This window comes from Humulus lupulus, chromosome 6, assembly GCF_963169125.1.
Source record: "Humulus lupulus chromosome 6, drHumLupu1.1, whole genome shotgun sequence".
In the NCBI taxonomy this organism is placed as follows: Eukaryota; Viridiplantae; Streptophyta; class Magnoliopsida; order Rosales; family Cannabaceae; genus Humulus; species Humulus lupulus.
This window is the reverse complement of record NC_084798.1, coordinates 216220107-216245700: the sequence shown is the minus strand read 5'-3', so window position 1 is coordinate 216245700 and position 25594 is coordinate 216220107. Positions and strand designations below refer to the sequence as shown.

The 25594-nt window shown below is 31.6% G+C and overlaps 3 protein-coding genes and 3 long non-coding RNA genes across 9 annotated transcripts; 2 read left to right on the top strand and 4 right to left on the bottom strand.

The window, feature by feature from the left end:
* The first annotated feature begins 832 nt into the window (after positions 1-832).
* Positions 833-15442, top strand: LOC133783251 (uncharacterized). Of its 4 annotated transcripts, none has more exons than XM_062222805.1 (11): positions 833-1133; positions 1545-1626; positions 1778-1965; positions 2044-2178; positions 12068-12130; positions 13359-13944; positions 14030-14373; positions 14553-14726; positions 14813-14917; positions 15013-15178; positions 15251-15442. In XM_062222805.1, exons 6-11 carry the CDS (start codon positions 13858-13860, stop codon positions 15341-15343), a joined length of 969 nt encoding a protein of 322 aa, XP_062078789.1. In that variant the 5' UTR covers positions 833-1133; positions 1545-1626; positions 1778-1965; positions 2044-2178; positions 12068-12130; positions 13359-13857; the 3' UTR covers positions 15344-15442. The 4 variants fall into 4 exon arrangements, with proteins under 4 accessions (XP_062078789.1, XP_062078788.1, XP_062078786.1 ...); XM_062222804.1 differs by having other exon boundaries at positions 12711-13944; XM_062222802.1 differs by lacking the exons at positions 14553-14726; positions 14813-14917; positions 15013-15178; positions 15251-15442 and having other exon boundaries at positions 12711-13944; positions 14030-14154.
* LOC133783254 (uncharacterized) lies at positions 4653-5366 on the bottom strand. Its single transcript, XR_009870845.1, has 2 exons — positions 5195-5366; positions 4653-4723 (listed from the first exon to the last, which is right to left on the bottom strand). It is a non-coding gene; the product is annotated as an uncharacterized LOC133783254 (long non-coding RNA).
* On the bottom strand, positions 5986-7965 carry LOC133786044 (receptor-like protein 50). The gene is made up of 3 exons (XM_062225259.1): positions 7626-7965; positions 6319-7473; positions 5986-6221 (listed from the first exon to the last, which is right to left on the bottom strand). Exons 1-3 carry the CDS (start codon positions 7963-7965, stop codon positions 5986-5988), a joined length of 1731 nt encoding a protein of 576 aa, XP_062081243.1.
* Positions 8489-10677, bottom strand: LOC133783253 (uncharacterized). Its single transcript, XR_009870844.1, has 2 exons — positions 10026-10677; positions 8489-8758 (listed from the first exon to the last, which is right to left on the bottom strand). It is a non-coding gene; the product is annotated as an uncharacterized LOC133783253 (long non-coding RNA).
* A 733-nt stretch (positions 15443-16175) lies between the features above and the next one.
* On the bottom strand, positions 16176-17229 carry LOC133783255 (uncharacterized). Its single transcript, XR_009870846.1, has 3 exons — positions 17083-17229; positions 16860-16930; positions 16176-16378 (listed from the first exon to the last, which is right to left on the bottom strand). It is a non-coding gene; the product is annotated as an uncharacterized LOC133783255 (long non-coding RNA).
* Positions 17230-21742: 4513 nt separating this feature from the next.
* Positions 21743-25277, top strand: LOC133783249 (putative disease resistance protein RGA3). The gene is made up of 2 exons (XM_062222799.1): positions 21743-24941; positions 25112-25277. The coding sequence occupies exons 1-2, from the start codon at positions 21997-21999 to the stop codon at positions 25134-25136; spliced, it is 2970 nt and encodes a 989-aa protein (XP_062078783.1). The 5' UTR covers positions 21743-21996; the 3' UTR covers positions 25137-25277.
* The last annotated feature ends 317 nt before the right edge of the window (positions 25278-25594 follow it).

Here is a 25594-nt window from a genome sequence, read left to right as displayed (position 1 = left end):
AATTTCCTCATCAGCTAAGCCACCAAAGTGCTATAGTAATAGTATTATTTTCTTTAAATATTGTCACACATAATTAGACGTCGATTATGAAGTCATCCAATACTAGAAGAGAAAGGACTTCAAAAAAACAAAAACCAAAGCATTGAAACTTAATTGAAAAAAAAACTATACAAACTTACACTAAAATATATGTTCTCGTTATGTTGTACTTTAATTTTCTCACTTAACAAACCATCAAAAGTCACTTAGCATAATGAAACTTCTTATGTAGCTAATACCTATACTAATATGCTCAATATTTATGCAAAATAAAAAGTCCATGCAAAAATTAACTACTAAATAGTAATATAGTGTGTCATTCAGTAATCCCTACATTTATAAAATTATTATTAATATTAAAAACTTTCTACCACATTTTATTCATTTCTTATACCGCATTAAAAAAATAAAAAAGCTTTAGTTTTTGTTACGTTATTTTATTATACATTTATGTAAGTCAATTATAATAGTTACTTAGCTGCAGTCAAATATTTACGTGTCCATAATCGTAAATAAGTCACAACTCCTATCTAAATTTACTATAAAACCCTCAACTATAGAGTTTATTAGACCTAAAATTACGCTTCTACCCTCACTTATTTAAATTGCGTAAGCTCAAAAAACACAATTGGTTGACACAAATGGTTAAACCAAGTAAAAGGTTAAAAAATCAACATTTTAACAATCCAATATTGACACTTGACAAAATTATGGCCCAGAGAAACGCCAGAATTCTCCTAATAATAATAATAATAAAAACTTTATCTCTAATAGTAAAGCAAAAGAAACAAGTCAGAACAAAGAGGAGAAACAAAGGGGAGATCACACCAGAATTTTATCTAGGTTCACCCCAAGAACAAGGGCTACTTCCTCGTTTGAGCTTGCTTCAGAGATGGCTCAGATTTGCACTATTCAGAAGAACTTCTTACAGCAACAATGGTGGTTCCAAGACACAAGAACCGACTGGTAACCTCTAAACCCTGCATCAAGTTTTTCTCTCTCTGGTTCCAAGTCACAACAATGGTGATTCCACTGAGTGTTATGGAAAATCAAAATTTGGTTGCGGCTCCATCTGATGCACGTTTCTCTTCCTGGTGAGTATGCCTACTTGGAGTCTCTGAACTTATTTTATAGGAGCATTGTCTTCTCTACTTAGGATTAAGCACTTATGTCTAATCAGACTGAACCAAGTTTCAAGTGGTATACCAATTTGAGTGAAAATATGGTGGACGGTAGAATTTAGAATTAGGGATGCTAACATTCTATCTTTAGTCAAGCATGTTAGCCTCTAGGACGTGTGGTTGCTAAGAACCACTAACCCATATGGGTCATCCAGGGCTTGAGTGCAAGTTCTCATAGGAAAAAGAAAGAGAAAAAAAAGAGAGGAGAATCTATACCTTAATTTAGTTGATATTTGCTTGCATAAGAAGAGGTTAATAATATTCTTATGGTCATGAAAGAGCTTTCTGAGAATTTTGTTTTTTGCTCCTGTGTTTAATATGCAGGTATCAAGGACAACCAAATTGTCAGATGTTTCATACTTGGGAATCTTGTCGTGTATATGCATTTACAGCTGTTTGTTAACCTGTATGATCTCCTATCTTAAATGTGCTTGTTCTGTTATTGTATCTTCCAAGATTCTAGAAATTTAAATTCAGATTACCAGGGAGAGCAGGAGATTTGTGCAATTTTGCTATGTCCATTTGTGCAGCTGAGCCTGATTGATTTTAATCTGTAGATTCTCAGGCTTGCTCGATTGCAAGAGCTGGAGACAATGTTGCAGTCAGTCTTCAAGGCATTGACGGAAGCAATGTGATGGCTGGTGGGGTGCTATGTCACCCTGATTTTCCAATTTTTGTAGCAAAACATTTAGAAGTGAAGGTTCTTATTTTGGATGTTACAACTCCGATATTAGTTGGTTCTCAGGTGTGTATTGTGCTTGCTCATCACTATTCATTTTTCTTTTTCTGTTACTTGAGATTTATTTGTAACTGGAATGAGCAGTTGGAGTTTCACATACACCACGTGAAGGAGGTGGCTAGAGTTGTAAAGATACTGTCGTTGCTTGATTCAAAGACGGGCAAGGTGGCAAAGAAGGTCTCTCGTTCTCTTACTGCGAAACAGAGCGCTGTTGTTGAGGTAACTTTAAATCCAGTTTCTCTTTTTTTCTTTTTTGATTACGGAAGTGGAACCACTTGGAATCTCTTAACAATAAATAACTGTCAGTTATACTTTAGTATATAAATCTTGGGTTTTCTTCTCACTTCAATACAACGTTTTAGAGGAAATTACATTAAATATGACTTTTATATGGGGTTTTCAACTTTGAGCATTTTTTATGATTTTTTTTTACTTTTTTATGGTGTTTTTTATGGGTTTATTTTCCTCATCTTTTTTTACCATGTTTTTTTAAAAAAAAATTATGTGTAACTTACTACTGTCAATTTCTTTTATAGTTTACTACTATCAATGTATTCTCCAATTTCTAAAAGGAACTCTAGGGCAGGGTCTTTTTTTCCCATTCATATTTGTTCCCCATATTCAAGCATATGCAAAAACAAGCCTTTCCAACATCGATGTACAATTCCAAGTGTTGTTGATTCTGATTGGGCAAGTTGTGTCGACACTATACGATCCATCTCTGACTATTGTGTCTTTCTTGGAGATAGCCTCATTTCCTCGAAGTGAAAAATGTAACGAATTGTTTCAACTATGACAAACGCAACATGCAAAATCACTTCGTTACAAGCCTACTTAAAGACTTTGGTATTTCTCACAACCGGCCAGCCCTTTTGTATAGTGATAATAGTGCCGCCATCCATATCTCAGATACCCAACCTTCCATGAGCGCACCAAACATATCGAAATAGGCTGCCACCTTGTTCGTGATAAAGTCAGCAGTCGCTCACTCAAACTCATTCATGTCAGCTTTAAGAACAATATCCCAAATGCTCTTACTAAAGCTTTTGTTTCCCACATACTTCAATGATCTCATCTCCAAGGTGGGTGTAATCAAACTCTACAATCCAAGTCTCCATCTTGAGGGGGACTCTTAAGATTAGATTTAGTTAATTAGTTAGTTTAGTTAGTAACTTATTCTGTTTTTACTGCTGCTGATTAGTAACCAATTTATTAACTAATTCAACTGTTCTATGTTTTAGGCTCTAAAGCCTATAAATACCTTGTATTCCTCATTATTTACTTTACACACGAGAAACCCTTTCTTTTACTTCATTCATTTTCTCTAATAATCCTCCATAATAGGTATATATATATATATATATATATATATATACATACATGCTGTTTTTGTTTGATGAATAATATCATCCACACTTTGAAATTTCTGAACTATTCTGGCTAACATTAATAGGGAAATAAAGGTCTCTATGGTTATTGGATTGAAGCATGAAAGAGGTGGTTTGTGCTTTTTTTCTTCTAATAGTCTTAGACATTTCGATAGATCTTTTCTCTGAATTTTCTTTTCAAAAGATAAGTGTGCATAGTATGATTAACAAGGACAAAGAGATGAAAAAGACTGCTATTTTTTTTCTCTCTCGACAGTTTCTAGCTATGAGCTCTTATTGAGTGTGAAATAAAGTTGAAATATCATAAGGCTTATACTTTGTTAACCGTTTTGAAGATGAACTCCTTCAAGTTTTTGAACAATATTAACTTATGGAAACTCATCTAAAATACTGGTTACCTTTTCTTTTTCTTGTTTTGGCCATACAACTATAATGTATACATTAAATTATTATTTTTTTTACAGAAAATCCCATATTGGGAAGCAATTCATCTCATAAAAATAGATTACTCTTCTAAATCTCCAACAAGTTTAAAAGATTGAACTCTACCACTGGACAAAATCTCAAAACCAAGAACTTGAGACCTAGTTAAATGGTGGTCAAGCTCTCTTTCTGTTTTACTCTTGTTAGAGGTTGCTCTGTTTTGCTTCTCATTTCTCACCTCTTCTCTTCTCCTAAGAAAATATTCTACACTTATTACTAGTAACAGTTTCCTTATTTGCTTTAGTTTTTTTTAATAACACAATAGATTGTAGGGTTTCTTGGCAAAATGATGTATTTTTTAAAGTCATTTTGCACTTTAGACTAGTTTTAATAATTCTTTGCAAAATGACATCACATAATTAGTCGAAAAATTTAGACAACGGGTCGAATTTTAGACAGAGGCTCTTTTGCAAAAATTATTAAAAGTAGACCTGAGTACAAAATTACTTAAAAAAAAAGAGAGAATTTTCACAAATTTCTCTAGATACATACATATATTAATAATGGACATCCAGTCAATTTTAACTGTGGCACATGCAGATGATATAAGTCATTTGGAGTAAAGGAAACTGTAATAAGATACTCTAAAAAGATTACACCTACTCATAAAAACAGATAAGTCATTGACATTAATTGGTGCAGCTTCATAAACCAAATACATAAGATTGATATTTCAATTGGTACAACTCAAAATCTAAATATTAGACTTAACATTCCTAACTAACACAAATAAATTAGAAAAAAGAAACAAATTGTTCTTTCATTTTCACCTTCATGGAATTCATATATATAGGAAAACAAGACTTAGTGAACAAGAGAATGAGGTGGGAAGAGTTTAGGCAGATCAGGAGCCTGTTGTAGAAATAATCAAACCTCATCAACACTGTTCCATCCTTCAGTATAGCATAGTAGTACATACAAACATAAAAAAAAACAATGAATTAGTGGGTCAATCAATTTTGAATAAAAAAATTAAAAATTTACTCATTTGGTACCATGTGTTTTTACAAAGTATCATTTTTGTATCATTTTTTCTCAACAATGCTCATATTATTCCATGTATTTTAAAATCATACATATTTGGTACCCTAGAATACTGTAATTAAGAAATTAAATTTGAATTTAGAACTTATATAATTGAGTGAGAGAAATTTGATTAAATTGGTAAAAAAATTATTAATTGAATTAGAGTTTAGGGTACAAAATATGTACGATTTCAAAATCCAAAGTACCAAATCAGCATTATTTTAAACACATGTTACTGAAATGATACTTTATATAAAAACAAATGGTTACCTACCCTAAAATATAATAAATAAAAGTAATTAATTTGAACTGAATCTTAATTTGTTACCAAAACTTACCGAAAGTCATGATCAGTTTTCTTGTTTTCTATTCTAGCTCATTCTTCTTCTTCTTTCTCTAACTTTTTTAATTAGCCAATAATCAAACCATCTACTGTAAAGCACCATGTAACCCACAGATATTCCGAGTATTATTCCACATCCATATCCCATCATCACAATCTTCCAATCGAATACTCCATCTGGTTGTGTCTCTCCACTGGTGCATGATTTAGACACTGGAGGTCCACATAGTTCCAAGTTCCCACTATATGAATTTTTGTTGAATGTATCGAATTGGTTTCCACGAGGTATTGCTCCCACTAATTTGTTGTGCGAAAGGTTTAAGTTCGACAGTTGTGTCAGAACCGCCATTTTAGAAGGAATAACTCCCCAAGCCCATTTGAAGAGAGATCTAACCATTCAAGATTACTTAGTTTTGTCAGCTCCACTGGAATGGATCCCTGGAGCTTATTTCGAGAAAAGTTGAGCCCTTTAAGTGATTTCAGCTCTCCAATCGACCCTGGAATCTCTCCTTCAAAATTATTTCTCGAGAAATCAATTGCTACGAAGATACTTATGACTTTTTCCAGTACAAGTTCGTTGCCTTTCACTACCAAAATGATTGAATCTTGGTAGTAGCTGTCACCAATGTGTGTCAAGTTTCTAGTGGAGTGTCCATCCATCATAGACGTGAAACTCTCGAAATGCTTTGTTGGTAAGAGACCATAGAATTCATTGTTAGAGAGATCCATGATTTGCAACTTCTGAAAGGGATGTTCAACCTTAGGTGGCCTTATGAAACCATGGAATCAATTGGATTTCAAAACAAGAACTCGAAGCATTGGAAGATCTTCCAACCAATGAGGGAAGGTATCGTTTATCTTGTTATTTCCCATATCTAAAACTTCTAAGCTTTGGCAACTACGCAGAGAACGAGGCAGGGATCCATCTAGATGATTGTTACTAAGGTACAAACTCCTTAACTTAGTTAACTTTTCAAACATGTCATGAGGGATGTCTCCACTAAGATTATTCGTATGCAAATCTAAAACAGAGAGAGAACTTATTTCCAAGACATGAAGGAATTTTTCCATGAATACTGTTATTCGAGACATCAAGGATTTCCAACTCACTCAAATTACAATATGTAGAAGGTATCTCTCCAGATAGAGCATTGTTTGAGATGAAAAAAATAGTCACTGAAGGTGGAACAGTAGGAAGAGGCCCTTCAATCATGTTAGAGCGAAGATCTACATAGACTAAGCTTTTACATGGAATTGTCTGTACACTTGTTAAGAAGTTGTGGGAAATGTTCAGTACAGACAACGAACATGTTCCCTCGTTCCACAACCATTCTAGAATCCTACCCTGAATTTGATTGTGGGAAAGTTGTAGTGTGTGTAAGCTTTTCATGTTTTTAAAAAAATATCGAAATTCTCTAATGTTGCATAAAGCCAAACCGAAATCATAAAGTTGAGGAAATGAATCATTGTTGGTGTATTTATTTGTGGAGATAGTGAAATTGTTAAAAGAAAGGTCAAGACTCTGAAGATTTTTCAACATTGAAAACTTGTTTAACTCTAAAACACCATCCAAATTATTGTGTGAGAGATTTAGCTCTTGTAGGTTTTTCTGTTGAAATATTGGGTTTGGAATTTGGCCGTGTAGTTTATTAGAACCCAACTTGAGCTCTGCAAGAGATTTAGAATGAAATTCTTTAATTGGGCCAATAAGCTTATTATTGTTCAGCCGCAAATACTTTAAATATGGAAGAGAATATATCCAGGAAGGTATTGATTCATCAAGCAAGTTATCAGATATGATGAGGTCCTCTAAATTCAATTGTAGTGGGCTTTGTAAGGAATTTGCTTTTGGAAATTCGGGAATCTTACCAACAAAATTGTTGCCAGAAAGATACAAATAGGTCAACTGCTGAAAATTGAGAAAAAACAATGGAATTTGACCTCCATGATTGTTGCTATTGATGCCTAAGAAAATGAGTTCTACTAATTGGGTGAGGTTAGTCAACATTGCACTATTTGATGATCCTTTAAAACTACAATTTGAAAGCTGCAAAGACTTGGCACTTGAACACATGTAAGGTAAATCAATAGAGATTTTTGTGTCAGAAAGATCTAAGTACCTGAGTGGACTACTCCAATTAAACATAGGCAGAGAACCAGTAAGATTACCACTAAAAGGTAAATATGGATTGAATCCTAAGCTCAACTTCTGAAGATTTGGTAAGCGAAAGACATTTTCTGGGAATTTCCCTCGCAATCCACACTGATAGAGATCTAGAGTCGTCAAGGAAGAAGACCATTCATGAAAGAACTAGCTAGTTCAACATCAGACATGTCGATGTTATTCATAGTAAGTTCCATGAGATTGGTGAAGTTTTGAAGCATTTTTTTCAAGACAAATGGCCCCATAAAAAAATGACAATCACCAAAACAACCATAAATGGTGAGATGAGAAAGTTTAGAGAGGTGAGAAATTTCTTCAGGGACATAACCAGAAAAGTTGGCAAAAGAGAGTCTAAGCGTTTTCATGTTGGCAAAACTGCCAATTTCAGGAGGAATTGGAGAGCAAGAGAAATTATTGAAGTCAAGGATTAAAGTTTGGAGATGGGGAAGTGAAAAAAGGGTGCTGTTGGAGTGAAGAAGGCCTTGAAGACCGCTAGAACTGAGGTCGAGGCCAATTACATGACCCGAAATATGATCACATGACACTCCATCCCATGAACAACAATCTGTGCCATTCTTCCAAGAGACTGTCTTCGGATTCATTCACTACTACAAAAATGGGATTTCCCGACAGTTTTTAACTGTCGCTATTGAGCAATGACGACAATCGACTAACTGTCGTATTTGCCTATGCCGGCGTAGTGTAGCTACGCCGACAGTTAATAAGTGTCGTCGTTGCTAGTTACGCCGACAGTTAATATGTGTCGTCATTGTTGGCTATGCCGACAATTAATAGGTGTCGTCATTGCTGGCTACGCCGACAGTTAATACGTGTCGTCGTTGCTAGCAACGCCGACAGTTAATACGTGTCGCCGTTGCTGGCAATGCCGACAGTTAATAGGTGTCGCCATTGCTGACAATGTCGACAGTTAATAGGTGTCGTCGTTGCTAGCAACGCCGACAATTAATAAGTGTCGCCATAACATTGAATATATATATATAATAATTTTTCGATATATATTTTTTTAAAACTTTTAATTATATTTTTAACAAGTGAAGTTTGATATAAATTTAAATAAAAAAATTACTCACATAATTAATTATTATTACCATAATTTGTAAAAAAATTACATTTATCATAATAAAAATTCATATACATACAACATTTATTCATACAATTGAAATGTAAATAATACATCAAATCCCCATGAGACTAAATAAGTCAATGAAAATTCATTATAATTCTCAATAAAAATTCATTATTCTCGATGTAAATAATACATCAAATCCTCACTATACATAATTCTTACAAACAAGAAAGAAAATAATAACCAACAACTTGACGAAGAATTTCGTGTTGCCTTGGTTCTCTTAAATATCCAAGTAGAGTTTTAGCCTACAATACAGAATAAACACCATTAAAGTTAAACCAAAACTAAAATAAATAGAGAACTTGAGGTTGCAGAATAAATAAAAAGGATGATTGTGGTTTTCAGTCACAAAAATAATTTATATAAAAGTTATATTTTTCTTATCAAATTGGATAGCCTCATGGCTTAAGTAGTTAGTCTTAATTCTTTAAACTAATGAATGCATACCTGTCAGTCTCAATTTAAATGTGCTCAAGCTAGTAAGTTTATGAAATCACAGACATTAATAAACCAAATTATCAATCATTCATACCACATTAGCAAGTATACAATAAACATCGAGAAATTAATATACATATATACACATATAAAGACATGCACTGTGTAGGTAATATGCATAAGATTCTAAGTCCATAGTACTTAGCAAGAAAAGAAAAGATAATATAGTTATAAATAAGAGCACCAAGAACATAAATATAATAGATCATTAATATATAACACAAGCATACCAGGTGACATTTGTTAATGTTATTAAAGTAACACAACGAGCATACCAAACAAAGTTGTTAAAGTAACACGAGTTGTGAATAAGCCTAATCCAAATTTATAAATCTAATTCACATTTGAAAGTCTACGCTAAATATAAAATCATAATTTCTTTTGGTCAAGCATATATATTTCTTTTAATAAATAGCCATATAATTATGAATTCTATGCAAACGCAAGATTTTTAACAAAGTGATAATCAATCCATTTTAGAAAATTTTCAATTGTTTAAAGAATACATTGTTTTAACTAAGGCCATCGAACATGGTAAAAACAATCACAGTTTGGAAGAAAAAAATAACTTAGATATTATTTAAGTAAGAAAATGATCAAACTATTAGACTACAATGAAACACAAAGCTATGCTTCAATTAAAATAAACACAAATTGAGATAGTAGTTCTGGTGAAGAAAAAGAAATCATCGAGTAAATATATAAATATATATCCTACAAGTATATGTACATTCATACAAGTATATGTTATAATCAAACAAACACAATTCAATTATAGGATGATCATAGACAAGTCTACATCAATTCAAACAACACAAAAGTTTTCTTTCTTATCTCCGCAGCACACAAATTTCTTAGATCCTACTTTCACTAAAACACACAAGTTCTTAACCTTCCGTTATTACCGCAGCACGCAGTAACAATCTCAAAACCTACTTCACTATGGATGAATATTTAAGATATTCAAACTCCTCTAACATTTGCATAGTATTAAAATAAAAGTTAGAGGCATACCTCTTGCAAACTGTTGCAAAATAGTTTCTTTGAAGTCTGTCTCAGCACATACACACATTTACAATGTTATAATATAATGAAAGTGAGTCAAATCTGAATTAAATAATTAAATAATAATGCAAAGAAGAGAAAAACCAAATGCTCATCTTACTCTTTCTTCTCAGCCTTGGGTTGAGTCAAATGCTTAGCTTGTCCACCTAAAATACATAAAAAACTACATCATAACTTAGTTTATGCTATTTTCAAAATGCAAAGATGGATTACATTTTGACAAAAAACTAATATAAATATATATACATATATTTATACTTACAATCTTTATAATATTTATGTGCATGTAGAAGAGTCACCACCAACTATCTATATATTATATATGTTGTAGCTAGAGTGATAATAAATATAAATAATATTCCATATTTCAATCACATGTCCAATAAGTGCCCTACCATATCTCAAATCAAGTTTTCTTCAACTTTTCTTTGCGCTGCCCAAGAAATGAATAAATAAGAAAGCTTTAACAAAGTGATTGCGACTGTGAGGGTTATCCTTCATTTTTCAATTACAATATAATAACACACATAACTAATTCTTATATATAACTAATTATGATATTATATATGAATACCAAACTACATATATGACAAGCTTGAAGGCTGATTTATTCTCTATATTTTTTTTGTTCTTTTGTTTTTATTTATTTAGGGATAATATAACAAAATGTGCAGCTAGGGAAAAGAGTAAATGAGGATATCGACTATATATATATATAGATTGTATAATTGCCTAAGACCCAAAATCAGGTACAAAAACTCTTCAGTCTTCCTTCTCACACAAAAAAAATGATAAACCATTCAAAACAACAACAATAGTAATGTCAAAAACTAAAGTTTAACCACTACTAGAAATATAGGTTTTTACTTCAGTTTTTATAGTGAGCATACAAAAAAAACGAAGTAAAAACCTTTTCAAACTCTTTTACTTCGCTTTTCAAATTGGTGCTCTAAAAAAAATTACTTACTACTTCGCTTTTTTAAAAAAACGAAGTGAAAAATTCATAGTGGAGAGGGCCGTGTTTGTTTGCACAAGCCCTTATATTACGTTTAGAGATAGTAAAAATGCAAAAAACTGGCCAAACCAAACGCGGCCCTTGTGCACTTTTAACTTCGGTTTTTAGGTAAAAACCGAAGTAGATAGTGTACCTTCCACTTCGGTTTTTACCAAAAAACCGAAGTTAAAAGTGCATAAGGGGTATGACTTATGGACCTTTAACTTCGGTTTTTTTGGTAAAAACCGAAGTGGAAAGTGGACTTTCTACTTCGGTTTTTACCAAAAACCGAAGTTAAAAGTCCTTTATAATCCCTTCCCTAGACCCGAACGGTCATCTTCTCAAAACCTCTCTACCCTCTGTGCAAAAAAAAATCCCCAAAACCTCCATTAACCACCGTGAGCCAACACCCATTTTGATTCTCCAAACCTTTTTTTTTTGTTTTTTCTTTATTTCTTGCAACATTTCTACCCTATAAACCGAAATATAGTCCAAAAATCTTTTTTTTTTTTGTTTTTTAGAGAAAAAAAGGATTTGGCCGTGGGTTTTTTCTCCATTTGAAAGTGGTGTTTCTTGCCGGATTTTGACCGGATTTTTGACATTGCAAGGGGATTTTGAGCTTCAAAACAAGTATAGATTACTAAAATGTAGTTTTGATGATAATTTTTTAATTTTCTATGTTTTTTTTAATTTTTTTTATTATTCCGAATTTAAAATTAATATAATTAATATTTTATTAATTTTTATAATTATTTGTTTATTTTGTTAGTTTAAATAATGTGATAAAAATTAGGTTTATTATAAATATATATGCATATTAGTTAATTTTAGAAATTTTGACAATAGATAAATTTATTTTTTAAATATTTGAAAAAAAATAAATAGCTTGAAGATGATCAAAGTGTTGTTCATTAGTTTCATTAACTAGTTTGATTATTTTTATTTATTGATTTGATAATTAATTATGTAGTTTACTAATTATGTAATGTTTTAGTAGGGTCGTTGATTGAATGGTGAACTTTGTTGTTCATTTCGGGTGCATTGAAGATTAATATTGAAGGTTAGTTATTTTTTGTATTTATATTACTATAAGATTTATATATAAAGATAAGACTAATGTAATCATGCATATTAGATTTAGTGAAAGTTATGTTTGAAAATTAGTGAAGTAGGCTCTGGGAAATTTGCGTGCTGTGGTGATATAAGGATGGATTGATTTATGTTTGATTATTTTGTTTGTTTGTGTTGTTGTTATAGGAAATTTTGAAATTGCGGTATGCTATAGAAACAAAGGATACTCTGCCGAATTTTTAAAAAAATTTATAAGACTAGAACCTAATAATGATAGATTCATCTATGCTTGATTATTGTGTTTGTTTTAAATGGTTTTATAGGTAATTTTTAAATTACGGTATGCTATAGAAACATAGGATACTCTGCCGAATTTTTAAAAAAATTTATAAGACTAGAACCTAATAATGATGGATTCATATATGCTTGATTATTGTGTTTGTTTGTATTGATTTTATAGGTAATTATGAAATTACGGTATGCTATAGAAACAGAGGATACTCTGCCGAATTTTTTAAAAAATTTATAAGACTAGAACCTAATATAAGTTTTTTTTTCTAACTTATTAGGAATTGAATATTGTTATTAGTATGGATAAATCATGGATGCTTGAGAGGAGAGAAACATCACAATTTCAAGATGGATTTAACAAATTTTTAGAGTTTTGCCTAAAGAATTGTAGTGATCCACAAAAAATTCGTTGTCCTTGTATCGATTGTGGTAATGGAGTAAAGGGGAATATTACCATGATAAAGGATCATGTATTTTGTCGGGGATTTGATATGAGTTATAGTAAATGGTATTGGCATGGAGAATTATTAAATGATGACCCATATCCATTAGGTAGGCGAGGTGTAGATGATTTTGAGAGTAATGATTTTGATGATCATCCTATAGAATTGCTTGATGAAGCACAAGAAGAGTTTTTTCATAATCCAGAAAAATTTGATAGTATGGTTAGAGATGCAGACAAACAATTGTTCAGTGGCTGCAATAAACTAAGATTGCCCACAATGGTTAAATTTTATAACATAAAAGCAGAAAATGGAGTTAGTGATAAGTGTTTCAGTCAATTTTTAGCTGCTTTCAAGGAGATTTTGCCGCTAGAAAATTGTTTTCCAGAGTCTACATATGAAGTAAAGAAAACATTAAGTTTGATAGGGTTGAAGTATGAGAAGATTCATGCATGTCCGAATGATTGTATTTTATATCGTAAGGAGTATGCAGACATGGACGCTTGCCCAGAATGTGGTTTATCAAGGTACAAACCTAACAAAAGTAAAGAGATTAGGAAACTTATTCCTCAGAAAGTGCTATGGTACTTACCTTTGATTTCGCGGCTGAAGCGATTATATCGAAGTGCAGAATACTCTAAGAACTTACTATGGCACGAGACTGGACGAGTGAAAGATGGTAAACTCCGACATCCTGCAGATTCACAGGCCTGGAAGAAGGTAGATTATATCAATCCAGAATTCAAAAATGAACCAAGACATCTTCGTCTTGGTTTAGCTGCTGATGGAGTAAACCCGCATAGATCTCTTAGTAGTAGGCATAATTCATGGCCTGTCTTCCTGGTTATGTACAATCTTCCTCCTTGGTTGGTGATGAAAATGAAGTTCATGATGCTTTCATTAATGATTTCGGGCCCAAAACAACCAGGACATGATATCGATGTTTACTTGGCACCATTAATTGATGATTTGAAAGAGTTGTATGAAAATGGTTGGGGAGATACACTATGTTCGAGATACTTATGACACATTCCTTCCTTGGCCAAAAGATTTAATTATGACTGACCAGGTATAAACGAATTCTTTAATTTGTTACCTATTAAAATATTTGTTGGTCCAGTATTTTAATATTATTTTTACTTGATGTTGCGTAGGGTCCTCTAAGAAAGAAACCTCCTATGTCAAAAAGTTCATCCAAGGATATGTCAAAACCTCCTATGACTAGCCCGCATCTGTCATCAGCTGGGTCTCACGTCAATCCAGAAAACACTCTGACCGAAGGCCAACCATTTGCCGATCACATCATGAATCGCATCCATGTTAGCCTTCAGTTTATGGTGAGAGAATTTTGCAGAGTTAAGGGAATAAACTCAGTCGTCTCCATTCCAGTGGACCCAACATTCATCAATCGCGAGTCAATATTCCTAACTTCAGAGGATGTGGAACAAGTTGCTACCTTGCATATGATTGGAGGCTCAGCAATGATATTCGGATTAAGGTATCTCTTAAACTAATTCTTTGGAATGATAGGAATTTAGAATCAGTTATGAGTACTACTCTGTGATCTGTTGAAAATTTTCATAGACATTGAATGTTTACAGGTTTGGGAAGTCCTATTTATAGGGGAAACTCTGCCGAAATTTTTCAAAATATTTAATACTAAAGAAAATTTTGCAGATGCATTTGGGAGTCCCTATTTCCAAATCAGCGTGTCTATTACAAGTTTTATGACATTGAACGTCTTAGCATTAATAATGTTAACGATGTAGAGCGATCAACCATTGACTTGGCGAATTGGTTGATGACCATGGATAGAGTTGGTCAACTTTACTTTATACCTTGGAACATACGGTAAGAAATAGTGTAAAATTTTCTTATTTGATTAGTCATATATTAAAAATTTAATTATTTTAGTTAACATACGCTTCTTATTTTAGGGAACATTGGATGTTGGTAATTGCTATGAAAAAAGGAAAAATCGTGTTCTTAGATCCATTGAAATCACACAAACGTCCAGAAGAAATTGATTCAATGATAATGAGGTAAGTTTTAAATTTTTTAAAATATTTCTTAATATGCAACAAATATTACATGTTACTACATTTTAATAACTTTTGTTAATTTTCTTTTTAAATAGTGCATATTATAGAGCTTCTTCCAATGCATTACTCGGCAATCCCACAAAGATATTCAATGTTACATGTCCAAGACAACCACAAAGTCATGAATGTGGTTTTTATGTCTTGAAGTACATTAGAGATCTTGTACGGACATCAAATGCAATGACTACCCTAAAAGAAAAAGTAAGTTCATTTTTTATAATTTATTTGCTATTGATAATTTATGAAATTAATTTATATTTATTAATTTTACAGTTTGGTGGGAAGACGCAATATTGTGAGATTGCAGACCTCTTGCCAATCCAACACGAATGGTTAGGCAAATTGATACCATACATTTATCAGTAAGCCTATTTTTGTTTAGTTGTAAGTTTAGTCTTTTGTAAATGTATTAATGTTAAGGCTAGTTATCTTACTTAAGTACTTGTATTTTATATGTTTATGTACAACATTTTTAATTAATAAAAGTTATCATATTTTCATTCAAAAAAAATTCTTAACCAATTTCAATTGTAAAAATATATATAATTGTAATATCATATAATTAAATTGTTGAAAAATAATTAGGCTAAAAAAAAATTAATTAGATCAATTAAATAAAATTAGGCCAAAATATATATATATAAAAATAGAAACCATCAATTTAAAAATAATTAGAAACATATATTAAATCAAAAAGGCGGGCACTTTCTACTTCGGTTTTTAGGGAAAACCGAAGTAAAAGGTGTACTTTCTACTTCGGTTTTACCTAAGAACCGAAGTAGAAAGTGCTCTTTTACTTCGGTTCTTAGATAAAACCGAAGTAGAAAGTACACCTTTTACTTCGGTTTTCCCTAAAAACCGAAGTAGAAAGTGCCCAGGATGCTAGCGTATATACACTTTCTACTTCGGTTATTATGTAAAAACCGAAGTAGAAAGTGGGGATTCTACTTCGGTTTTTAGTTAGTTTTTACTTCGCTCCGAACTACTGCGGTTGCGAATTTTAGCGAAAACCGAAGTAAATCAAGCTTAAAAACTGAAGTAAAAGCCATTTTTCCTTGTTGTGAACCATATCTAAATAAAAATCAGTCTCCAAAACATCATAGAAGACCATACATGCTCAAATGAGCTTGGTACAAGATAAATCCATAATTCAAGAGTAAAAGGAAAGAAGCATGAGCAACGATAAACATATATTTCATAGAAAAGAATAATGGATGCATTGAGAATTAAAGGATGTATTTGTCCACATTTTCACATCGCCTAGTAGATCATTATTCCTACAGCTAGTATATATAACAAAAGAAACAGTCAAAGAAAACAGAACAAACCATCAAATCATTGGATTAAAAAAGGTATGGCCATTATCACCTCTCATTAGAATATCCACAAATCCAACCTTTCCTGACATAAAAATGAAAGAAAAGAAAATTTAAAACCAAAAACAACATTTTGGATGCTTCAAAATCAATCACCTGAAACATAAGAACTATTGCTGAATAATTATTAAGGAAGTTAAAGCTGAGAGAAAACGAGCAATTCATTCATAATAGGAACATAACCATGGACACAACAATAAACTAAAATATATCTTCCATTGACCCACCAATATGCATAACTTATTAATGCAACCAACAGTGAATCAATAAGAACAACACAAATGCTTTTCTACATAACAATAACAATGCATATTTGGGTCTAAATTTATATTAATCAAGAAATTTACTGCACCTAGGTATGGAATATCTATACCCTCAAATCTGCGTAATCAGTAGACAAAAAACTATATTTTCATTTGCAATTATTACATTATAAAAATACAATCTAGAAGAAAATCATATAATAAAAACCATAAAGTTGTTCCATGAATAGGGTCATTACTTACTTAAGAGAGTGAAGAGATCAAGCTTGTGGAATGAAAGATTTCACACCATCAAAACAAATTGGGTAACCCTGCTGCAAAAAAATAAAATAAAGGATAACCCATATGACCAAACGTATGTATGTTTATATATATATATATATATATAAACAAATATGAATAGAATAAAATCTAGATAGCACACAACACCTGGAATTTGAAGAGACAGTGCAGAGTGAGATTTTACCTGCAAGCTTTATCGAGTAGTCCCAGGCCGCTGCGTCGTCCAGCCCCAACGAGGCCGCGCTAGCCCCACGGAACCCCCACCAGCGACAGTAAACCTGCAGAGAGAAGAATGAAATGGAATGAGGGATAAGATTGAGATGAGATAGAGATGGCGAGAGGGTGCAGTTGTGAGTGAAATGGGAGTGAAGATAACTCAAGAGAGAGTGACAAAAAAACTCAATTTTTGATTTTAATTCTGCCGCCCAACAGTTTCAGAGTCCCGCCTAATACACTACCTTCTTTTAATTTTCTAATTTCTTTTATAACTTAACAAACATAAATCATATTTATTCTTTATAACTTTTCTAATTTCTTTTATAACTTAATAAACATAAATCATATTTATTCTTTATAACTTTTCTAATTTCATATATATTTATGAAATATATATTTTAATATTTTTAGCAAAACAAATTTTTCACTTTTATTTTCTTTATATTAATAAAATTTGTTAAAAAAAATTATTAACCTATATAAATATAAAATAAATTGATTAATAAAACTAATATTAATATGAATAAAAATAACTATTTTTTATCATCACCCATGAAAGCCTCGTAAAAATATGAAAAATTCATTAAATCAAAATGTTGACAAAGAAAAAGTGTACAATGAAAATAATAAAATGTACTAAGTCATCCATAAGCGTAGTAATAAATAAAAATAATATAATGTACTAAGTCGTTCATAAATAAGTGATCGACATCAATTGACAGTTGCAGGTGGTGGTGGTGATGGCGGTGGCGGCGGTTGGAAGCCAAAAACAGGATGATCGCTAGGTATGTCCATAACGTTCTTTAATTGTTGCAAAAATTCATGTCGTTCATTTCTTACCTCTTCAAGAATCTCATTTCGTATTGTTTCTCGCATATTGGCAACACGATCTTCAACTATTTTCTCAACTTGGTAGTCTGATTTCTTTTTATTAGGGGCGGGTCCTTTAAATATTATACGTGTATTATTTAATATCCTTAAAAAGTTTGATAAATTATTCAAATAAATTTTTTTAACTAAAACTTTAGTATTATAATTTAGTAATTAATATTTTTTTATAAAATTATATTATAGTATTTTTACTATTAATATCATAATTAATTTAAAATTTGATATAAAAATTATTATAAATACAAAAAGTTAATAATATGAAAAATTTATATAAAAAAAACTAGTTTTAAAATATTTTAATAAATACATATTTACATAATTTAGTTTATTTTTAAAATTTTATTATACATTAATTATAATTATTTATTTGAATTTAGGCGACATTTTAGTAATTAATATTTTTTATAAAGTTAAATTATAGTATTGTTACTCTTTGTATTATAATTAATTTAAAATTTGATATAAAAATTATTATAAATACAAAAGTTAATATTATGAAAAATTTAGAAAAAAAAATCTAGTTTTAAAAGATTTTAATAAATACATATTTACATAATTTAGTTTATTTTTTAAATTTTATTATTCATTAATTATAATTTTTTATTTGAATTTTGGCGACATTTTATGACTGTCGGCATTGGACATGTATTAACTGTCGGCGTTGAGGTCAATAGCGACATCGTTTAACTGTTGGCATTGGTCTTGAATTAACTGTCGGCGTTGGGGTCAACAACGACACATTTTAACTGTCGGCATTGGTCTCGAATTAACTGTCGGCGTTGGGGTCAATAGCGACACATTTTAACTGTCGGCATTGGTCTCGAATTAACTGTCGGCGTTGGGGTCAATAGCGACAGTCAAAAGCAACAGTGACAGTTATTAGCTGTCGGCGTTGGTCTCTATGCCTACAGTTTTTAACTGTCGGCGTAGAGTCCTGCTAAGTAATTACGACAGTCAACAGAGTTGACTGTCGTTGTTGGGTGTAGGGAAAGCCCAGTTTTGTAGTAGTGATTACAGAGTTTTTGATGATAAATGAGTTGCTGAATTGGAGGAGAGCAGAGCTCTCGGCAGGATGACACAAGAAATTATTAGAAGGTGAAGGAGTAGATGAGTCGATTAAAGATTGAGAAAGAAGGACTGCAAGGGTTAGGAGAAACATCAAACACGATGACCAGTGCTCCATCTTTAGATTAGTAGTGGAATGAAAACTCTATGCTTTTGGTTTGGTTTTGTATGTATATATGTGCTCCTCTCATATCATTAACCGTGCAAAAAAGAAGATGAAAAATGAAGGAGTCAAAGTCTTCATATCAATTATTTGATTGAGATGATTCAAGTAAATGAATCATCTTTAGGACTTTTGAGTCATGATATAATTACTCTGAATAATATAATTTTGTTTGACTAATCAATGCCACAATGTGTTCATATTCTTAATTATTTCATTATAAAAGATAAGTTTGTGTTGTATAATTAAAAATGAAACTATTTAATATATATCAAATCAAAAAAATATTCAATATTAAATGGTTCCATGACAAAATATTTGTAGAAAGAGTCGTCGAAAGGTAATAAAACATAGTAATTACGAACAACAAAGCCTTGTTTATTGTTTATCCTACTAGTGAACCATACATGCATGACCACACAATCATCTGTTTCTGATAATTTCACAGCTGTCCTGAGATTATCATGTGATTAATTTCTTAAGTAATTTAATAATAATTTTCTGTAAAAGAAATTTTTCTTAGTAAAATCATGAGCTGTGATATGTGAATGCATGCTAATATAATTAATTATAACACTCAAAGACTAATTTAAACAATTAATCAGCAGTATGTTCAATATCCAATAATCAATCCTTAGTAAGTTCACAGCTGAGTTATTTTTTTTAACATTAGCAAGGCCAAACCTGACATTATTAATTGTCTGGGTATTCGAATTTATCTTATTTTCAGTCCAACTTTAAAGGACTTAATTAATAAGGTTGATAAGATTCCAACCTATATATACTTGGGGGGTCGATTGCAATTTGCACGTGTATTAGCTTCCACTTGGCTAATAATAAATGAAAAAAAACTTGAAAAATAGAGTCAAAGTCCTCCAAGTAAATCAAACTATAGTACAACTTGGAAATATGACTTATTCATATTAATTAATATGATTAATTAATTAATATGATTCATCTTAATACGAATATTGACTTGATCATATTAATTAATATCATCAAGTCATATTAATTGGAAATATGATTCATCTTAGCTTATTTTTGGTTGGAAGGTAATTCTTCCATAATACGAATATTGACCAAAAACAACACTATTTGGTGAAGAAGTAATGAAGCCGACCCCATAAAGACATTAATTTCTTTTTTGGACTACTTTTGAGTCATTTTCACTTTTGAGTTATTTTATATTTAGAAATTGGTGAAAATGATATCTTTTTTGTAAGTGATTTTGCACTTGGATCTATAAAATATGTACACAAGTGTACGTGGTCGTATTAAGTAATTAATTCTGGAAGAACAGATATTGTCTTGAGCTACTTGAAAAAATTAAGGAAATAAATGACGCATATATTTTATTAGACTCAATTAATAAGTAATGTTGAATTCGTCAGATTAAATTTTAACATTAACTGTAAATTTACAAGAATTATTACTTTATTTAAAACTCAAAAGTTGATATAATGCACCATCCCAGAGATGATTTTATTATGTATTATGTTGCCTAATTTTTTAAAATTAAGAGAATATTAGTTATGTTTGGTAAAAGTTTTTTTTTTTGAATTTTTTAAACATAAAAATAGAAATATAATTTTCTTTTTTTTCTTTATTTTTAAAAAATAAAAATATGTTTGGTAACTATTTTTGTTTTTTGTTTTTAAAAACAAAAAATAATAAACACTTTTGATAACATTTTTTTTTATTTTTTGTTTAACAATATGAGTTGTTGATTTGAAGAAGAGAAGAAAAAAAAAGAAAGGAAAAGTAAAAAATGGTTTAAAAAAAATTTGAAAGTGAAAAAATTCTATTTTCAAAATTTTAATTAAAATTTTAAAAAATAATAAATAAAAATAGAATTACCAAACATATTTTATGTGTAATTGTCAAATTTTTAATTAATTAAATAAAAAACTATTTTTATAAGTGTTACCAAACAACACTAATTTTTATGATTTTACTTGGTTGCTTTTGATTATTACACTGATGATGAGAGTCATACTTAATGATGATTTGTGCATACTATTGCATTTGATTAGAGAAGTTCAGATAATTTATCAACTATCATATCAAGCCTAAACAAAGAAAAAATGGTATCAACTGCATCAATTTCGTTGGAAGAAATGGTTAAGTCTCAGTTTTTAAGAAATTAGCGGGAAAAAAAAATGCTAGGACTGAGGTTCAAGTAAAATAGAAAAATGCCACAACGAATGTTTTATATATTACTATTTTCCCAATTATTCACGTTAATGTGGTATTGGAAGCAGTATACCTTTAGTAGTTTTTAGTAATTTAATCACACCATTTATTTAAAAGGACACTATTTATTTTTTGAGAAATAATACGTGCCCCTAAAATTTACACGCAAATATTACACACGGTGATGTGGTAGTTTAGTATAACCAATAACATTTATTAAAATTAGGACTTACTTTTTAAAAAAAAAAAGTAACACGTCACTGTATTTATTTAATGTTTTGATGCATTTTGGATGCACATATCATTACTCTTATTGTTTAGTACTGAGAACGATGTCACCAACTGCCGGAGGTTGACTTCTTACCTAATAGACACTTAACAATAATATTTGAAGATAAGAAGGAAAAAAATAATATAGATGAACAGGCACTTCTTGTTTATCTTTCAAAGACTTTTATGTTATAGAGAGATACAAGGCAAATGTCTGATTTCCATTATTATGATTATTATCTCTGTCCATCTCTCCATCTTTAATTTACTCATAGATTGAAAATCATTAAGCACACAAACATGGCTGAAGCTCTTATTGTGTCCGCTGTCACAAAACAGCTAGTTGACCTCACTTTTCAACGAACCAGAGAAGAGTTGAGCTTGGTCCAAAATGTAGACAAAGATCTTGCCAAACTGAAGAGCAACCTTGAAGCGATTCAAGTTGTGCTCGAAGACGCTGAGACAAGACAGCTAGCTGATCAAAGTGTGAGAAACTGGCTCGATAAGCTGAAAGATGTTACTTTCGATATGGATAATGTGCTCAATGAGTGGAGCTCTGCCATTCTTATGCTGAAAATCCAAAGAGAAGGTCAAACTGTTCCTATTGGGACCAAGAAGAAGGTATGCTTCTCAATTCCTCCAGCTTTTTCTTGCTTCAAGTCTAAAGTTGATCGAATCGCTTTGCGTCATGATATTGCTCACAAAATCAAAGATCTCAATGAAAAATTAGATGCAATTGCTGTTGAGAAAGATAGGTACAAGCTTGCCACCACAACCATCGAGCGAGCTATTGAGCGACCAAGGACTACGTCCTTGGTCGATGAAACTGAAATACATGGTCGAGATAATGATGTTAACATGTTGTTGAGCAAGTTGTTGTGCGAGGAGAATACCAATACAAGTAGAGGGCTAGAAGTCATTCCTATTGTCGGCATGGGAGGACTTGGAAAAACCACTTTAGCGCAACTTGTATATAAGCATGAAAACGTCTTGACTCACTTTGATAAGAAAATTTGGGTGTGCGTATCAGATCCTTTTGATGAGATAAACGTTGCCAAAGCAATTATTGCAGAAATTGAGGGGAATTCCCCAAATGTTAATGAATTGGAAACTTTGGCTCAAAAGATTCACAAGTATGTTAAAGGAAAGAGGTTTCTTCTTGTTTTAGACGATGTATGGACAAAGGACAAGAGGAAGTGGGAAAATTTGAAACAACCTCTTCAGAGTGGTGGTAAAGGAAGTAAAGTAGTTGTAACCACAAGAAATGAGGAAGTTGCTATTATGATGAGGGCATCGAATAATATAATTTATATGGAACTTTTGCCGGAAGAATTTTGTTGGGTGATATTTAAGCAACATGCATTTTCAGAACGAAGAGAAGAAGAGTGGAAACATTTAGAGGAGATTGGTCGAAATATTGCAAGGAAGAGCAAAGGGTTGCCTCTTGTAGCAAAAACACTAGGAAGTCTTATGCGGTTTAAGAAGACTAAAACTCAATGGGAGGAAGTACTGCATAACGAATTGTGGAAAACAAAAGATGTTGAAGAAATCTTTACTCCATTCCTTGTAAGCTATTTTGATTTGTCAGCTATAGAAAGGTGTTGTTTCTCATACTGTGCTGTATTTCCAAAAGATCATGATATTTACAAGGATGTCTTGATTGAAATATGGATGTCACAAGGCTATTTAGGTCATGATGGACAAAATGCAGAGAATGAAGGTTATCAATGTTTTGAAAATTTGTGCATGCGATCTTTCTTTCAAAATTTAATAAAGGATGATCTTGATGGTGGTATTCGAAGTTGCAAGATGCACGATATTGTGCATGACTTTGCCCAATTTTTGGTAAAGAAAGAATGTATCACAATGGAAGTTTTTCCTGTTGAGAAGAATTTAACAATTGATGAAAAATCTCGTCATGTGACCATGTATCAAATTGGTGAAGAATTGGAAGCACCAAACTACAGCAAATCGAATGAGAAGAATATTCGTAGCTTATTTATTGTGTCAGGTCCAAGCCTTAATGTAGATGGTTTATTCTTCTCACATAGTTCAGCGTTCTCACAGCTCATGTGTCTGCGGACGTTATCTTTGATCAATCTATGTCATCTTGGGATACTAGAAGACAATATTGGTAAATTAATACATTTGAGATATCTCAATTTACAGGGGAACTACAATTTAAAGGGATTACCTGAATCAATATGTGATTTATGTAATTTACAAACTTTAAATCTGTCAGGTTGTCGTTCAATTAAGAGATTACCAGAAGGAATGGGGAAGTTGATAAATTTGAAGCATTTGTATATAGTTGGGTGTGGCTTGGAGGGATTGCCAAGAGGAATTGGTCGATTGTCAAGTCTTCGAAGGTTAGATTGGTTGGTGGTATCTGAGCCTAAACAAATGTATTCTGATATTGGAGATTTGGAAAACCTTATTAAGAACCTTCGTCGTGAGTATATTTGTGATATAAAGGGATGCAGATACTTGGGAAGCATGTTTGAGAAAAAGAAAATAAGTTTCAAGAATATTGGTGTGAGCAAAGATAATCGTTTAAACCTTGACTTTGGGGTGTTGGAAAAAATGAGTGAAGTTGAAGATGATAGTGGTATACTTGAAGCCTTAGAACCACATCGAAACCTGAGATCGTTAATCATCAAGAACTACATTGGCCCTTGCATGTCTCCTAGTTGGATGTTGTCTTTAACTCATTTACAACGAGTTCAACTTTGGAATTGTGATAGTTGTGAGATCTCACCCTCTTTACAAGAACTTCAATTTCTCGAGCATCTAGAAATACGTTGGATGAAAAGTCTGAAAAAGGTGGGCGTAGAGTTTATGAAAAAAGCTAAAAGAGATAAAGAAGATGATGTTGGTTCAACAAGTCGACTAAATTCACCAAATTTAGTCAATTCATCATTCCCAAAGCTAAAGAGTCTTTTATTTGATTCGTTGCCGCAGTGGGAAAAGTGGGAAGGTAGCATGGCAGAAGCAGAGAAACATTTTCGAGTAATGCCCTCTCTTACTGTATTGAAGATTTTGAATTGTCCTCGCCTAGAAACACTACCGGACTTACTTCGAACAATGGTTGCACTCAAAGAATTGAGTTTAGGCTCATCAATGATACTTGAGGAATGTTGCACAAGGAGGACGGGTAAGGAATGGGCCAAGATTTCTCACATTCCAAACATCCATGTCAACTACAACTATGTGCAAAAAGATGGCCAGCTTTATTCTCAGTCCAGGTATTTTTCTATTCCAATTTTAATTATTACTTTTATCTTCTCTTATTTTCAAAAATCTTACATACATCAAAGAGCTTTGCTATGGGGAAGTGCTTAATTTTGAATATATTTTATACCCTGTTTTCATTTTTATGTATTTTTTGTTTCGCTTTACGTTTGAAAATTTGTAGGAAACTCAACCCAAAACATAAATAATAATGCCAATTAATTATTGGAGGGACGTACGTAACAGCTGTGAATTCTTGTCATCGATTATGTGAGTCCCAGCCATTAGAAAACTGTGTCAGATTCATATAATTTCCCTGGTTGTCTGTGGCCAGTGTTGCTGTACGTGAGGTATTCTATTTTCGTCAAAATATTTGTTTGTGTTATTTTTCTTACTTCATATATATATATACATAAATATTTCCAAAAATTATCTAATAAGTTTATTTCCATTTATGACGAAATTAAATGCTTTGTTTCTGAACAACAATGAATATGTGTATGTTACTTGCTTTTCGGCTGAAAAACTTATGCACTGCTATATCAATCATCATCATCATAATCATGTCAAATCCTAATAAGCATTCTTCTCTTTGTTTCTCAGAGAAACAGCTTGCAAACTCATTCTACAGTTCAATTGAAGAGCATCAAGCCGTATTCTGTTCTGT

What these genes read in the sequence shown, in the direction of transcription:
- LOC133783251 (XM_062222802.1), top strand. Translation starts at nt 12,732, where the DNA reads ATGGATAAATCATGGATGCTTGAGAGGAGAGAAACATCACAATTTCAA.
- LOC133783249 (XM_062222799.1), top strand. Translation starts at nt 21,997, where the DNA reads ATGGCTGAAGCTCTTATTGTGTCCGCTGTCACAAAACAGCTAGTTGAC. An exon ending in CAGCTTTATTCTCAGTCCAG is followed by an intron (nt 24,942 to 25,111) that starts GTATTTTTCTAT and finishes GAAAATTTGTAG; the next exon opens with GAAACTCAACCCAAAACATA.
- LOC133786044 (XM_062225259.1), bottom strand. Translation starts at nt 7,965, where the DNA reads ATGAATCCGAAGACAGTCTCTTGGAAGAATGGCACAGATTGTTGTTCA. An exon ending in CACCATTTATGGTTGTTTTG is followed by an intron (nt 7,474 to 7,625) that starts GTGATTGTCATT and finishes TGACGACTCTAG; the next exon opens with ATCTCTATCAGTGTGGATTG. An exon ending in AGAGATACCTTCTACATATT is followed by an intron (nt 6,222 to 6,318) that starts GTAATTTGAGTG and finishes TCTCTGTTTTAG; the next exon opens with ATTTGCATACGAATAATCTT.